At 40.1% G+C, this 14,275-nt stretch overlaps 1 protein-coding gene across 1 annotated transcript in view; it reads right to left on the bottom strand.

Moving 5' to 3' along the window:
- Positions 1-601: 601 nt before the first annotated feature.
- enah (ENAH actin regulator) overlaps positions 602-14,275 on the bottom strand; it is an 89,666-nt gene continuing 75,992 nt past the window's right edge. The window contains 9 exon segments of the mRNA XM_044049262.1: positions 602-1,046; positions 2,322-2,379; positions 3,593-3,677; positions 7,270-7,336; positions 7,549-7,600; positions 8,109-8,157; positions 9,858-10,009; positions 10,409-10,658; positions 10,660-10,729. Of these exon segments, the coding sequence (XP_043905197.1) occupies positions 1,009-1,046; positions 2,322-2,379; positions 3,593-3,677; positions 7,270-7,336; positions 7,549-7,600; positions 8,109-8,157; positions 9,858-10,009; positions 10,409-10,658; positions 10,660-10,729 (821 nt within the window). The 3' untranslated portion in view covers positions 602-1,008.

Below are 14,275 nucleotides of genomic sequence, written 5' to 3'. Positions count from 1 at the left end.
CAGACTTGTGACCCCCCGTCACACGAGGTGTTCTTTTTCGACACCTCGTAAAAGAAAACGACCGTGCGTGCACCTAGAAGTGGGACAGACAGACGGACGGACGGACAAAGAGAGAGAGAAATCAAAAACGGGAGTCATTTCTATCTACGCGTGTGGCCGTGGACGACGAGCATGGCGGCAAACGAGGACTCCACAGATGGTGAGACAGACGAGAGAGAGAGAGAGAGACTGGATTATTGAGCTACTTGATATGGCCGTTTATATCTACGCTGAGACAGACACGTGGTTCCTCTAAATAACGTTCCCTCTCTTTTGTACACGTTCAGGTTAAAATAGTATTTTAGGAAGACGAGCTTTACAGTGTCCTGCAGTGGTGGACTTCACCGGAGACCTGCCGGTCCCCCATACACACTCACTCACACACACACACACACACACCCGCACTCACACTCACATGTACGCACACACGCGCTACCCCTATGGCATTATGGGAGAAAAAAAAAAAGAGTTTTTATTTTTCCATCCTCCTCACGTCACCACGCTCTCTAAATAAAACTGCGCCCGTTGATCGTGAATCACAAGAGTTCGTATTCTCAGCCGCTCACTTCTGCGTCAATGCTTTAATACAGTATCATCCAAGAGTTTGTTTATGCCTGTGTGTTGGTGTGTTCTTGTTATTATAGGCCAAAGAGAGACACAGAAATCATCCTTTGCATAAAGACTTTTTTTCCCGCTTCTCTCGCGCACTGTCCCGCCCCCCACCCCCGGGTGAGACGGGGGTGTGGTTTGTGGAATCTATCAGAGTTATGAGCTTTTTGCTTTCCACCACTACCCTGTCCACTGTTGTCGTGTCCAGCGCTGCTCCAACCCCCCCAAATAAAGTCCTCTGTCGTGTGATTATCATCATCATCATCATCATCATGGCCCGTCTCCACCGCTTGTTGCTTATCGCTGTATTCTGCCGTTGTCACGTTGGTGGAGATGTTCTGATCAGCATGTTTGGATCCTCTATGCCGTGCTGGACTTACCCAGCTCCTCCCTGATTGCTGAGGACACAGAGGGACAGACAGACACAAGGTGTCTTTAACCCGGACTGACCTTCATCTCAAAGCTGCTGCATGATATGAATTTTCCGTCACGATTATCCTGACCATTATAATTACAATTTGCGATATTACTGCAATGAGTTAAAAAACATGTTTTAATACAACGCTTTCAGATTCTTTAACTTAAATTGATCTTAATGTGTTATTTTGTATGAGTTAGACAGGATTTTCAAGTCAAATGAAATATTGTTTTACTCCATTTACGATCATCACAATTATACAAGTTATTTTAAGTGCTTTTGATCACAATGAGCGATAAAACTGCATATTGTCCCATCACTCATGATATGTCGATAAAGTAATTTTTTGGCTATTTTTAAAGATATGTTACTATTCTATACATTTAGAAAGACTGCTAAATTGAATTGTTGTTATTGTAAAGTAAATACATTAAAAAAAATAAGACTATAAATATTCATTCATCTCAACTTAGACCAAAGTCCATACAGAAAACCTGCATTTTTGGCTCACAGGGAAATAAGAGCTGCTGATCTACTGCTCCCTCATCTGCTAAGTTATTGTCACTGAGATAAATCAAAGTGAAGGATTTCAAACACTGAAGTGACAAAAAGGGAAACAAGCTTCAGTTTCCTGTTGGGAAAACTGCTTAACAGCAAGATGAAGATGTCATGGACATAAGATGGCATTCATTCTGTTACGTAGTTAAATAAATAGTTCGTCCTGTGTCTCTGCTGTCAGCCATGTTTTGACAGAGAGCACGACTGTTTAGCTTCATTATACATTTCACTAAAAGGGTCAATTCACTACAGTGATGAAAAACCTAAACATTACAGACTCCAGACCAGAGAATTCTTGTATTTGAGTGACATCGCAGTGAGTTTGAGGATGCAGGTCCCTGAGTGTCTGCAGCAAACCTGAGAGTTAGTTTCACTGCAGCCTGCAAAGGTGAAAATGCTGCTGCTGCTGCTGCTGCTGCTGCTGCTGCTGCTGCTGCTGCTGCTGCTGCTGCTGTTCATCTGAAGCTACATCCTCTCTGTGCATGTGGAAATATAAAGTGTGGCTTGTTCTCAAATCTGAGTCAGTGTTAAAGTTATGAGTCAAGGTACAGTACCGCCAACGCCAGTAATATATAATATTTGACCAAGTTTAAATATGCTAAAAAGTGAAAATAAAAATAGAACAAAAGAGAGTAACTACTACATTGTTTAACTGTATATTCAGTGGCTCATGCATGTGTGATTTTATGAAGATTACCATCAATGAGCTCTTCTTTTAGCTTGGACAACTCCTTCCTCATCTCATCCAGAATGTCCTAAAAAAGAAACAACTATTACATTTTCACACAAAAGAGAGACAACACAGACTCTTCCTATGAGGCAGCTTGTATTTCTACCTTCAGCCGTCTGTGGAGAGCACATTTAAACTGAGAATCTCCTGCAGCTTATGGATTTAACTGCCAACTGGCTACTTTAACAAAGAAGATAATCTGAGTGCAGGGGAAATCCCAGTGAGATTAGACTGAAAGATTGTACTTAATGAGGCAAAGATGCAAACAAACAGACACAGAGAGAGAGTATGAACTGTGATCTGACGTTGAGTTTAAGTGTGTTTATGGTGTCACTGGTTTCCCAGTGCTGCTGCTGCTGCTGCTGCTGCTGCTGCTGCTGCTGCTGCTGCTGCAGTGACAGTGATAGGCAGCACTGTGACACACACTGTACTTATCTAACAGCCTCATTCACGGAGGTCAGAGGGAGAAGCTGCCTTATAACAGGGACAGGCCACTGCACACACACCCACACTGTTTGACCCGTAAGAGAGCGCTGCATAATTAGTCCCAGAAACAACGGACCAACCAATGAAAACTCACCTTTTCTCAGTGCAGATTACGCTTGAAAGTATTTGACTTAACAATAGCTTAAGAACCCAAAACTATCGCAGACGTTTATCTCCTATCAGCAACATTTATCGTTAAAATACAGATTATCTGCAATTTATGAATAATGCAAACGACATGTAAGATGTAAGCGTGACTAACATGGTGTTCAGCAGTGTGTTTCTTACTTTAAAGACATACAGCGCAATATAATCGATGCTGTCCTTACAGGCTCATGAGGTTTAGGAAAGAAGATATTCCTTCATTAACATTTATAATTTATATTCAGTGAAAAAAGGAGAGATAAATATTAGGGCTGTAAAGTCTGTAATCATCATCTTTATATAAGTTATACTTAGTATTAAGTTATACTGATTATGATTAATGTACAGGTTACATGCAGATTTATTTTCCCTGCGATTAATTGACCAGTTGAAGAGAAATTGCCAAACTTTTTTTTTGTAGTAAATAAATTCACATATAACCAGGTTAGCCTGCGGGACATAAAAGTTTTTAATTTGATTTTTAAGCCTAAAAGTTGGGTTTCTAATGTTTGTCTCTACCTGAAACAAACGGGCACATGTATTTAAATGTATAAAGTAATATATATATACATATATATATATATGTATGTACACAGATTTCTTTTTACCTGTTTCAATCTGTCATAGTCCACAGTTTCTGTTGGCACACCGTTGGCAGTTAAGGATGCAGTAGGTGTCGGAGTGGATTTAGGTCTGAAAGAAGAGACAATGAATGATAACGTGAAAAAGAGCAGAAAGGAATAGATTTGAAAACAAAACAAAAACCAGAATCATCTCCATTTTATTCCTCACACATCAATGCTTTTTATGACAAAATACACCACAGACTCTGAGGTAAAGTACAAACACGTCGTCTGTGATTCATTTCAAATGTGCACGAAGTAGCTCTATAATCTGATTATCTGACATTATTTATAGTTGTATTAATTACACCAAACTGGTGCCACTCTTGTCTTCTTTTTAACCTTCGTGTGTCGTAAATCACAAAAGTGGCTCAGTCGTAATTTGGCACACCATTGACAACTTAAAAAGGCCCCTGATCACGATGATTCTGGCTCTGACAGTAAATCATGAAGAAACATTCACCGATCAGAAGTCAGAACTATATTATAACGACAATGCAAACGGCAGCAATGGACAGAACAGTTAGTCAAAATGAAATCAGCTTTAATGTCTTCTAATGTCTTGATTATTGAAAAAAACTGAAGTTAGGAAAAACACACCTGCTTGAAGCATGCACAAAACATGCATGTACACACACACACACACACACACACACACACAACCTTCAGAGCTTATACAATGTAAAAACTACAGATTGAAACCCTTTATTTTCTCAAAGTCATTTAAAATATGACATGTGGAAATAACCACGCCCATTATTTCCACTCCATCTCACATCCTTTGAGAAAAAGGTGCCACCCATGAACGAGCTCAGCTTCCTGTGTTTGGCAGGAAGGTGCCACACATGAACGAGACGAGAGCGTGTAACTGAGTCACTCTCAAGAGAGGAAGTGCGACAGGAAGGGGAAAGAAAGGAAGTGAATGAAAAAGGAAGTGACGTCATTTAGTAGCTGTGGGTTGGAAACTTTACCAGCAACAGAAGAAGCAGCAGAAGGAGGAGGAGCAGAAGGAGGAGGAGGAAATGACTTTTAAAGTCCTTGAGTTTTCTTCTTTTTGTGTGTGTTTGTTTACTTCCTTGTTCTATTTACATGGAACACAATATAAGAACCAGATTCAGATAGATGATGTCCATGACTATTATATTATTTCACAATCTGTTTTTGTCAAATGACTTTGGTTCTGATGAATGAATGAGTGAATGAATAATTTACAGAGTGAAGAAAAAACTTGTGTGTCTAACAGCAAGATAAGATATTAAGATATCATAGACCTACGCTGGCATACAGTAGACCTCATAAGCAAGACTTCTGTTAAAGGACCAGTGTGTACAAATGGCATAATTGAAGATAAGAGAATTGTACATTCACCTGATTATATTAATTATTGTTTTTTATTATCAGCTCTAGAGAGGCTGCCATTTTGGACGACCATGTTTTTACAGTAGCCCACAATGGATTTGGGATTTGATGCTAACTGAAGTTTTACACACTGCACCTTTAAGTGGCTAAAAGCAGCTGCGTCTCAGCACAGCGAGCACCAGAGTGCTGTCACCTGTATGGAGGATTTGACTAGAGTCATGTGACCTTTTGAAAAAGCAGCAGTTCAGAAGCCTCACTTGAACCAGGCTCCTATTGGATGATAGCAGCTGTCAATCACACTGGTGTCCACCCATTATGTGCTGTGCCATCTAATTTCCTCTAAATAGGAACATAATTGATGACATGTTCTATTGAAGAAGAACTAAAACTAGTGAGTGAGATCATTTTGCATTTATGCAACTAGTGGAGTCGCCCCCTGGTGGCTAACTGCTACTTCTATTCTATTTCCTCAGCTGCACTTTTGCAACAGGAAGGCAAAGTGGATTCTTTATAGAGTCTATTATTATTATATCTATCTATTATCTATTATTAGAGTCCATTTCTTGGATGTACAAGCTACGATGGTTAGCACATCTAAAATATGTATTACAAAGTCCAATAATGTTAACAGTAACTCCGCGTCGCTCACATATTAAAGTCATTTTTAATAGGATGGGATCAAAAACGCCCATCTGCTCTTCACACACAGCAGGGCCGTATCTGCGAGTGCCTGCTGTATTAAGATAACACCGTGCCAAGTCTATCCAGCAATGGGTGGACACCCATATTTGTGTTAGTGTGTGTGATAGGGTGGGTGTCCAGCATGTGATGCACACATATGGAGTTCCCTGGTCTGAGGGAGGGGAGGGGAGAGGGTGGAATAAAATGGCAGCATGCAAAAAAAACAACAACAACAAGAAGAAGTAGAATCCATGAGAATAAAGTCCAGCACCCTCATCCAGACAGTGACTGCTTTAAAAGCCACATGACTGAGGAAGAACTGGCACATTTCAACCAACAGATGAACAGAGCCGGGCCCCTGCAGGCTGATCAAGAACAACACAGTAATCACTCCAAACGTTTCATTCAGGCACAGGAACAAGAACCGCTCGCTCCAGAAAAAGCAAAAACAAACACGTCCATCACAGCAAACCTCAAAGGGGGAGAAAAAGGAGATTGTTTCAAAGAAAAGGGGATTTCTCAAACTCTCCCACGGCCTTTTCTCTCTACCTGTTGGAGGAATCTGCTCCCATGGGAAATCTCCACGGAGACTCTCGTCTGTGTGAGCAGCAGAGACACTGACTTTACAAATGGCGGCTTATTGTCTTGTCTGTGGCTCAGGACTGAATGAAAACTCCTGTAGACTGTCCACACTGACAACTCATCAGTACACTAATAATCAACAAGTAAATGAAGTGCAAACTGTTTTGAAAATGGATGAATCAGTTATAAATGTTTAACTGACTAGTTTTAGTTTGCCATTTTGAGATATTGCATACATTTTATGGATCAAACATCTAATGGATTAAGACAAAGGTCTCGCACTCAAATGACCTGGTGAGAGTAAGTCTGGTAAGGTCTAAAGAAAGACCACGATATTCCATCAGGCTTTTGCAATAACATTTGACATCATTTAAAATAAAGGTGTTTGTTTTGATGCGTAACAACGTATAATTCACAATTTAAAAACATTTATGATATCTACAAATATCAAATACAAACATATACTCTAAGTGGTGGGCCACATGATATCGATTGCTTTGAGATTAAGAGATGAAAATAACAGATAAACCGTCTCACTGAAAAGAACATGAGAATACATATGTTACCATCTGTCTTTTTAAGATCATAGTATACATTGACATGTGTTTACACAAACTGGACTATGCTTTTTTTCTGTTTTTAGACTCTAATACTAACGATTAATGTGAACTTTATCCTAATCCTGCATTTAATCCCATGTTAAATACAAATTCATTAATCGTTCAACTTTCATCGTCTGACATCCTTCTCCTCTCTTGCTCATGGGCACCTCAGCAGTAAGTCGTGTTGTGCGACATCCACGCTGCACTCAAAGGCAACATAAGCTTTAGTGAGGTTAGCTCTGCATCGCCATGCTAACGCTACGTGATGCTATTCGTTCCTCTCAGAGTGGGTGACGGTGTTTAGTAGCGTTGCTGCTATATAGCCATTCAGAACAAGGTACAATCGACTACGACGAGCGCTAGGGAACTCAATGTCATTTAAAGGTGAAAAAGTACAAAACATGATGTGTTGTGAGAGGAAGTGGAGGACGACTGTACCTTCCAATGACGGGAGATTTGCTACCATTCATGGTGTTTGTTCGTTCCCATGGCTTCCTGGGCATATCTGGAGAAAAACAAATAATCCATCACATTCATTCCAGCAGATTACAGCATGAAAACACTACATTGACTTAAAACAACAACCCTAAAAAGAAAAGTAACTATTTTGGTTGCTAACTTGGATCGTCATCTTTGCCTGTGATGGGAAGATGCATATTTATCTCTGCTGCTGCAGCTTTGGTTCCCCGGGTTCTGCAGACTGTGACGGCCACTTACCTGGTGTGCTACAGGCTGACATTTTAGGGGTTGTGTTTGAGTCGCCGTCCTCCTATAGGACAGAGACAAACAGGGGGGTTAAAGGTCAAATATGAGTCACACAGTCACAGGGGTCACTGATGTGATCATCACACTGATTCATAGGTGCAGCAGATATTTTAGGGACTTCTGGAGGAGGCAGTTACACTGCACTGTAGTGCTGGGAAGAAGTGTTAAATGTGCATTATCAACAGATAGCATATAAAAATATAACAGCATATACTACTATACTTTAAATGAAAACCTGGTCTCTTTATTTGACACTTGATATTATGTGACAGTGACGATTTACAGAGTGGAATTCAGAGGCATGTGGACTATCACAGAGATAAAGCGATGAGTGAGTGAGGAGAAATGCAGTGTACTATGAACAGCCTGCACACACTGAAGAATCCATGCACATCACCATCATCATCATCATCACACAGGCAGGCTATTGTGTGAGTCAGTAGCAGAGGGAGAGTAATGATGACATTTTTGGACCCAAATCAAACGTGAAGGAAGAGAGTCCTGATACTTACTGATCTCTGGTCAGGTTCAGGTGATGAGCCCTTCTCTGCAATTCTTCTCCTGTAAAATAAAGGGATTATTATTATCAGATTATGGATTGGCTGCAACTAACAATTCTTTTCATAATCGATTACTCTGTTGATTATTTTCTCGAGTAATCGGGGAAATGTTTGGTTCACAAAATGTGAAATTGTTGATCAGTGTTTCCCAAACCTGGAAATGATGATATTATCAAATGTCTTATTTTGTCCTCAAACCAAAATGATTCACATTAATGATTTCTTTGTTATATGGAGCTGAAAACTCAGATCGACTAAATTATTCAGCAACTTTGATGAATTGACTAAACGTTGCAGCCCTACTTCAGATCATTCTATTGTTTGTAGTTTTTCTTCCTTAACAGCAAACAAAAATGTATTTAATTCAATGATTTCTATACAATAGAATAAGAATTAGTGGTGGTAGAAAAAAAACTCCATTTTGACTAACATTGTAATAAGACCAATGCAGTTAAGTACCAAAAGTATTACAGAGAAGACGCCATTACTGCGATGCTATACACAAGCTCCCTGAATTTTGTAAATGCTGCCACTTAAATCTGTCATTGTGTTATTCTTACTTTTAATTATCGAGGATTATTAAAAAACTATAAGTGAAATACACAAGAGTCTGTGCACTTGTTTGCCCTTTAATAATTCATGTACCTGCCCTGTGATGTCAACCAACACTCTTGATATTCAAGCTACATGCAAGCACCTAAGGCACAGTCAAGTCTGTAAACTACACAGTCATTTCTTCATTGAAACCTGGTGCTGAAGCATAATTTCTTCTATATTCAATCATAACAGTTGTTTGTACCTCGATGAGTAATGAGCCAAAGCCTAATCTCAAAGCCTAATCTCATTTAAATACACCCTGTCCCAATATACAACCACTACTAGGGAATAAATGTATTAAATGAAGTGTGTGACTCCACTACAGGTATTGTGACATCTGTCTATACAGTCCAGGAACGAAAAAGACGCCAAAGATATCCCTAAAACAAGCACACATTGGCTTGCACCGCTCTCGCCGCGCTACTGCAGCCACTCCCACTCTCACTCACACAGCACTGTGAGAGAGGCAAGGCTCCGTCAAGCTGAGGCAGACCAAGAACGCGGTGCTCGACTGAACTTTTGCTGTGAACCAACAATTACGAAAAACACAAATAAATAAATAAATAAATGATGCACTACAGATTCTAATCTTAATCCTATACAAAGGTGCCTGTTGACTATAAACACTATTTTTTGTAGTGTTATTATCAATCATTTAACTACTTCTCTGTAGATTGGGTCAGTATTTTATTAATCTACTTCTGATCTACAGGATTATGTCAACATATGATTCATTCTTAGTTCATTATCAATAAACAGCCAACTGCTTGTCTGTTGACAGTCAGCTATTGTATAATTGGCAATATAATTGACTAGTATTAGGGATACTACACCTGCATGTGTAATTGTGTGTCAGGACAGTAGATAAACAACAAGTGTCAACAGATTATTTGTTGACATGACACTGAATAACTGTTGATTACATGTACAGAGTCAAAAATGGACTGAAATAGAGTGATACCCAATTCCAGTTTCAGTCAGACTAACAACAGTTCAGAACGTTCTCACCGAGTCAGTGGATTTGTCAAAAATGTGACTGATGAAAGGCACAGACATAGTGACAGAGACATATGAATTCAGTAATAATGAATGAGGTGACTCTACCTCCTGGCCAACAGGGCGCTCATCTCCTCCATAAGGCCTCCTCCTCCGGGCAGAGGGCCATTGCCTCTGGCTTCAGTCTTGGCCCCTGCAGCTCCTGCAGCTCCTATAGCTCCTGACAAGGCTGCTGCCAGAGCTGCCCCAGCATCATCACTCTGAGGAGACAACAGGCGTGAAATACAGAGGAAAACAGGTTATCCTTTAAATAACTATATTACTTGTCTTTTTCTGAATCAGGAAAGCCAAAAATCTACTTCATTGTCAAATTTATAGCCGATTTCTGTATTTTGTCGGGTTAATAATCACAGTGTAAGAACGATGTTTAAATCTCCTCAGAGTCTGACATGAGACATGACGGATGACATGTGACTGTGTGCGTGTGTGAGATCATGCATGAACTGTGTGTGTGTGCGTGCGTGACTGATTCAGCAACAGTGTATCCATGTGTGTATCAACAGTGTCTCAGAGATGTCTGTGCGTGTTTCAGTGAGAAGAAAGGACAGAAGGAGACGTCGTTACAATAGTGTCAAGCGTCCCACCGATCAAACACTCACCCTTGGCACTTTGCGCAGCTTGGCTCCAGCGAGGGCGGCGGCCAGGCCCGAGATGGGGCGGTCCTCGGCAGGGGAGAACAGTCCGGCGGGAAGGGGAGGTGCTGGGGGAGGTGGCGGGTTCCCGGGAGGAGGAGGTGGACCTGGTGGTGGGGGGGCGGGCGCCCGCAGGGGTCAGCGTGGGGGGAGAGGAGGAGGAGGTGGTGGTGGTGGGTGACAGGGGGTGGGGCGCTGGCGCGGGACGGTGGGTGTCAGTGGAGCTGGGTGGCAGTGGGGGGGGTGGGGGAGGGGTGGGGGCGGTCAAGCCCGGAGCCTGCACCAAGTCTGATGGGGGTGGGAGGGAAGGGGGGATGGGCAAAAGACACAGGGGAGGAAAACTGAGTTTAACTGTCAGTTTTCAACAGAATCACAGAGCAAAACCCCCGTGAGTCTCAAACCTGTGACAGTGAGCACTTTATTAGGAACACCATTCCACTGGTCAGGAAACCCATTATATGAATGCACTTTTTATTCAATATGATCACATGGTGACACTCTCAATGCAGTTGTAGGTGATAATAAAAAAAAACCTGTTTAAGTTCAACATACCCAGCCTAAAAACAGGACAGACATTTTAAAGTAAAGATGTTGTTTTGAGGTAACAGTGGAGGACCGAAGCACACTTATCTTTCTGTCCTCCTGAGCGACAATCACGACACGAGAGCATCTGAAAAGCAACGTGTGGAACAATTTCTAGTTCAGCGACATTTACGTGAAGTAATGAACAAATCTGCTTCACCGGAGCGCTTCCAAAAACGACAGGAATTAGAAAATCTATTTTTTTGTACATGTGTGTCCAGTATAGGAAGGTGTTCTTAATAAAGTGATCTTTAAACGCTTCATCAGCCTGAATAACGAGAGATTACACAACAGTGTCGTACCTGCAGAGCAGCAATGGACGACGTGTCTCATCAAATGAAACTCGACATGAAGTAACGTGTGTTAGCTATGACATCATGCCACATGTTAACCACAGCAAACATCACTTCATCCACATGCAGCTTTAGTGAGCAGTAGTGATTTAGTTTGTTTTTTGTCAACAGTAAAAATGATTATCATATATTAAAGGTTTACATTCCAGTAAAAAGTGACTCCACTATTATCAATAAAACATACAGTTTGGTATAATACCACACACACACACACACACACATAGATAATGATCACACACAGATAATTAACACAGAAACATGGGCAGCACTTGTATTTAGGTCAGTGCCATCTGTCTTTATATGATCAAACTCAAAGCCTGATTTCATTGTGTTTACGAACAAATGACGAACAAATAGTTTATAAGAAAATAAGAATAATTTTAGCCTTGAAGTACCTCAAGGCTAATTAAAGGTCGGATAATAATTTAGTTCTATTTACAGTCATGAATCAGTGAGTCTGTGGGGGGCAGTGTGAACATGGGATCAATATTGTTCAGGCAGCTTCGTCTGATCATTAGAGTGTCTCCTGCAGCTAATAATAGAAAACTCCAAGGTCAAAGGTCAGTGTCGCAGCATACAGTATATGTGATGTATGTATGTAAATACACAATCAGTGTTTTAGGATAAATGAGATTTTTGTGTCTCAAACAACTATAAAAATGTATAATAACTATAAATACTTAATCTGAAACAAGCTAATTTATATACAGTATATGTACACACTATGTTTTATATATATATACATATATACATATGTATATATGTATATATATATATAAAACCATGAAATCAGATAAAATATAAATGAAACACTAGTTTAAATTACCAATTAAATGAACATTCTAGGTGTATTTGCATTTTTTTTTTTAAATTAAACTTGACATGGAAGGAACAGTATTTAGGGGAATCAGTTGCAAAATAGTCATACAGCTTTTTGGACTTATATAAAGTATAGAATGGGGAGAGAACATCCTGCACGTGTGTCTAATGAGGGTGAAAACAAATGATGAGACCATAAGATTGCTGAACTTTGAAGTTGATTGGGAAATGGATTGATCAAAGGGCAAATCAGTGAGGATAACAGAAGTTGTTCTACACAGACTTCAGTCAGTGATTACATTACATGTCATTTAGCAGACGCTTTTATCCAAAGCGACTTACAAGTCGGGTACAAATAAGAGCTAGAAGTAAGTAAGAGCTTCAAGTAAACCAAACTATGTTCAGTTAGTGATGCCTGTCAATAGAAGGTGCCTCACTAAAGGCCCAGACACATTCCATAACCAATCAACAGTCAGCTAACAACATCTGTAAACATATACAAGAGCAGAGTGACAGAGAAGTTAGAAGACGACGATGACATGAGCTGATGGAGCCAGCTGCAGTTTTACTGTGAGGAGCTACAGACGCAATCAGGGAGGAGGAAACGTCACAGGGTGAATTCAACCCTGTTGTGATGTGGTCACCTTACTTCTCTTTCTGCTTAAACTGTCACTAATTCTGCGGTCACGTCGCCACATTAAAAATCTGTGCATTCAAAGTAAATGGTGCGGCCTAGTCAACGAGAGACGCGTGGCATGTTTTTGTGTCATTCGCATCATTTCCACAGATTTCAACTTTTTGTACACATTGTAATGCATGCTTATTTGAATAAAGCTTCTCTGTTTTTGGTTTATTTCTGTTGCAGCATCACAGCCTCACATATGCTGGAATATGTCCTACAGAGTTCAGAGTTGCTTTGTGGGATCTTGTGTGGATGAAAACATTTCTTAAGACAATGCACTGTTTACTATTACGCATAAGATATAAATAAAGTCACAATATTACTGCATATGAAAATGTAGAGTCTGCACATGTGGGATTTTGAATGCAGTAAGCATTTGAGTTGCTACAAAGACACATGAACCAATCAGCATTGAGATTTTCTGACTCTGTACATGACGTAGCGTCTACACCAGAAGCTCTATGACACTATGACACGTTAAAAAAGAAAGAGCTGGGAATAAAGTCAACGAGGAAGTCGGTCTACCTGGCAGAAGCGAACACACACCAAAATAGCACAAAAATAATCTTATGGCATGTGGAAATTCACTTTCAGTGTGACCGCAGCTTTACTTTGATTCATTACTTACTACAGTTGTACTGTGAAGAACAGACTTGCCTTCTTCAGTTACTACACATTGATACACAGACCGCTTTGTCAGATTCTATTGGATCATTCACTTAAGTTTGTTGGACTTAATTCATGACAAGGAGTTTCATGTTATCCATCTCTGAAGGCGCCTCCTCTGTCTCCTCAGCCTGGAGCAGTTGTCTGTGAAAACACTGTAATTTTCTCTGTTTCACATTTTGTTCACCATAGCAGGGAACAGCAAAGGTACGGATGTTTTTCTGGACCAGATTTTATTTTAAACTTCTTCAATATTAGCACTGTGAGGAATCACGGAGCACATTAGCTATATCTTCTGGCAACAATTTCACTTTTAGGGGGGAAAAGGTATAATATTTTGGGGTTTACGGTCCAACACAACATCTATGACTGGATTTAGATTTCCACTTCTCGCATGATCAATTAAAAGCCATTGAAATCAATGTCAATGTGTTAGATAATAGATGTAATAGATACACATACAGAATCTATTTTGACTTTACAAATACATTTATATTTTAGGTCTTATCCACATGAAAATTTAACTTCCACAATCGACCTTTTTTATTCTTAGAAAGTTTTCCATAAATATGTCATTGTTTCAAGAAATAATTTCATCAACTCAAAATGATTCTAAACGCCGTAGTACATATTCCAGGCCTGTATGTGGCGCTGTAACGCTGCCACATGTGCTCTGCTTTAGAAGCTTTATTTGAACGTTACATTGAATACAGTCACCGGAAATAGAGACAG

The sequence above is a fragment of the Solea senegalensis genome, linkage group LG17, assembly GCF_019176455.1.
Source record: "Solea senegalensis isolate Sse05_10M linkage group LG17, IFAPA_SoseM_1, whole genome shotgun sequence".
Classification (NCBI taxonomy): Eukaryota; Metazoa; Chordata; class Actinopteri; order Pleuronectiformes; family Soleidae; genus Solea; species Solea senegalensis.
This window is presented reverse-complemented; position numbering and strand designations above follow the sequence as displayed.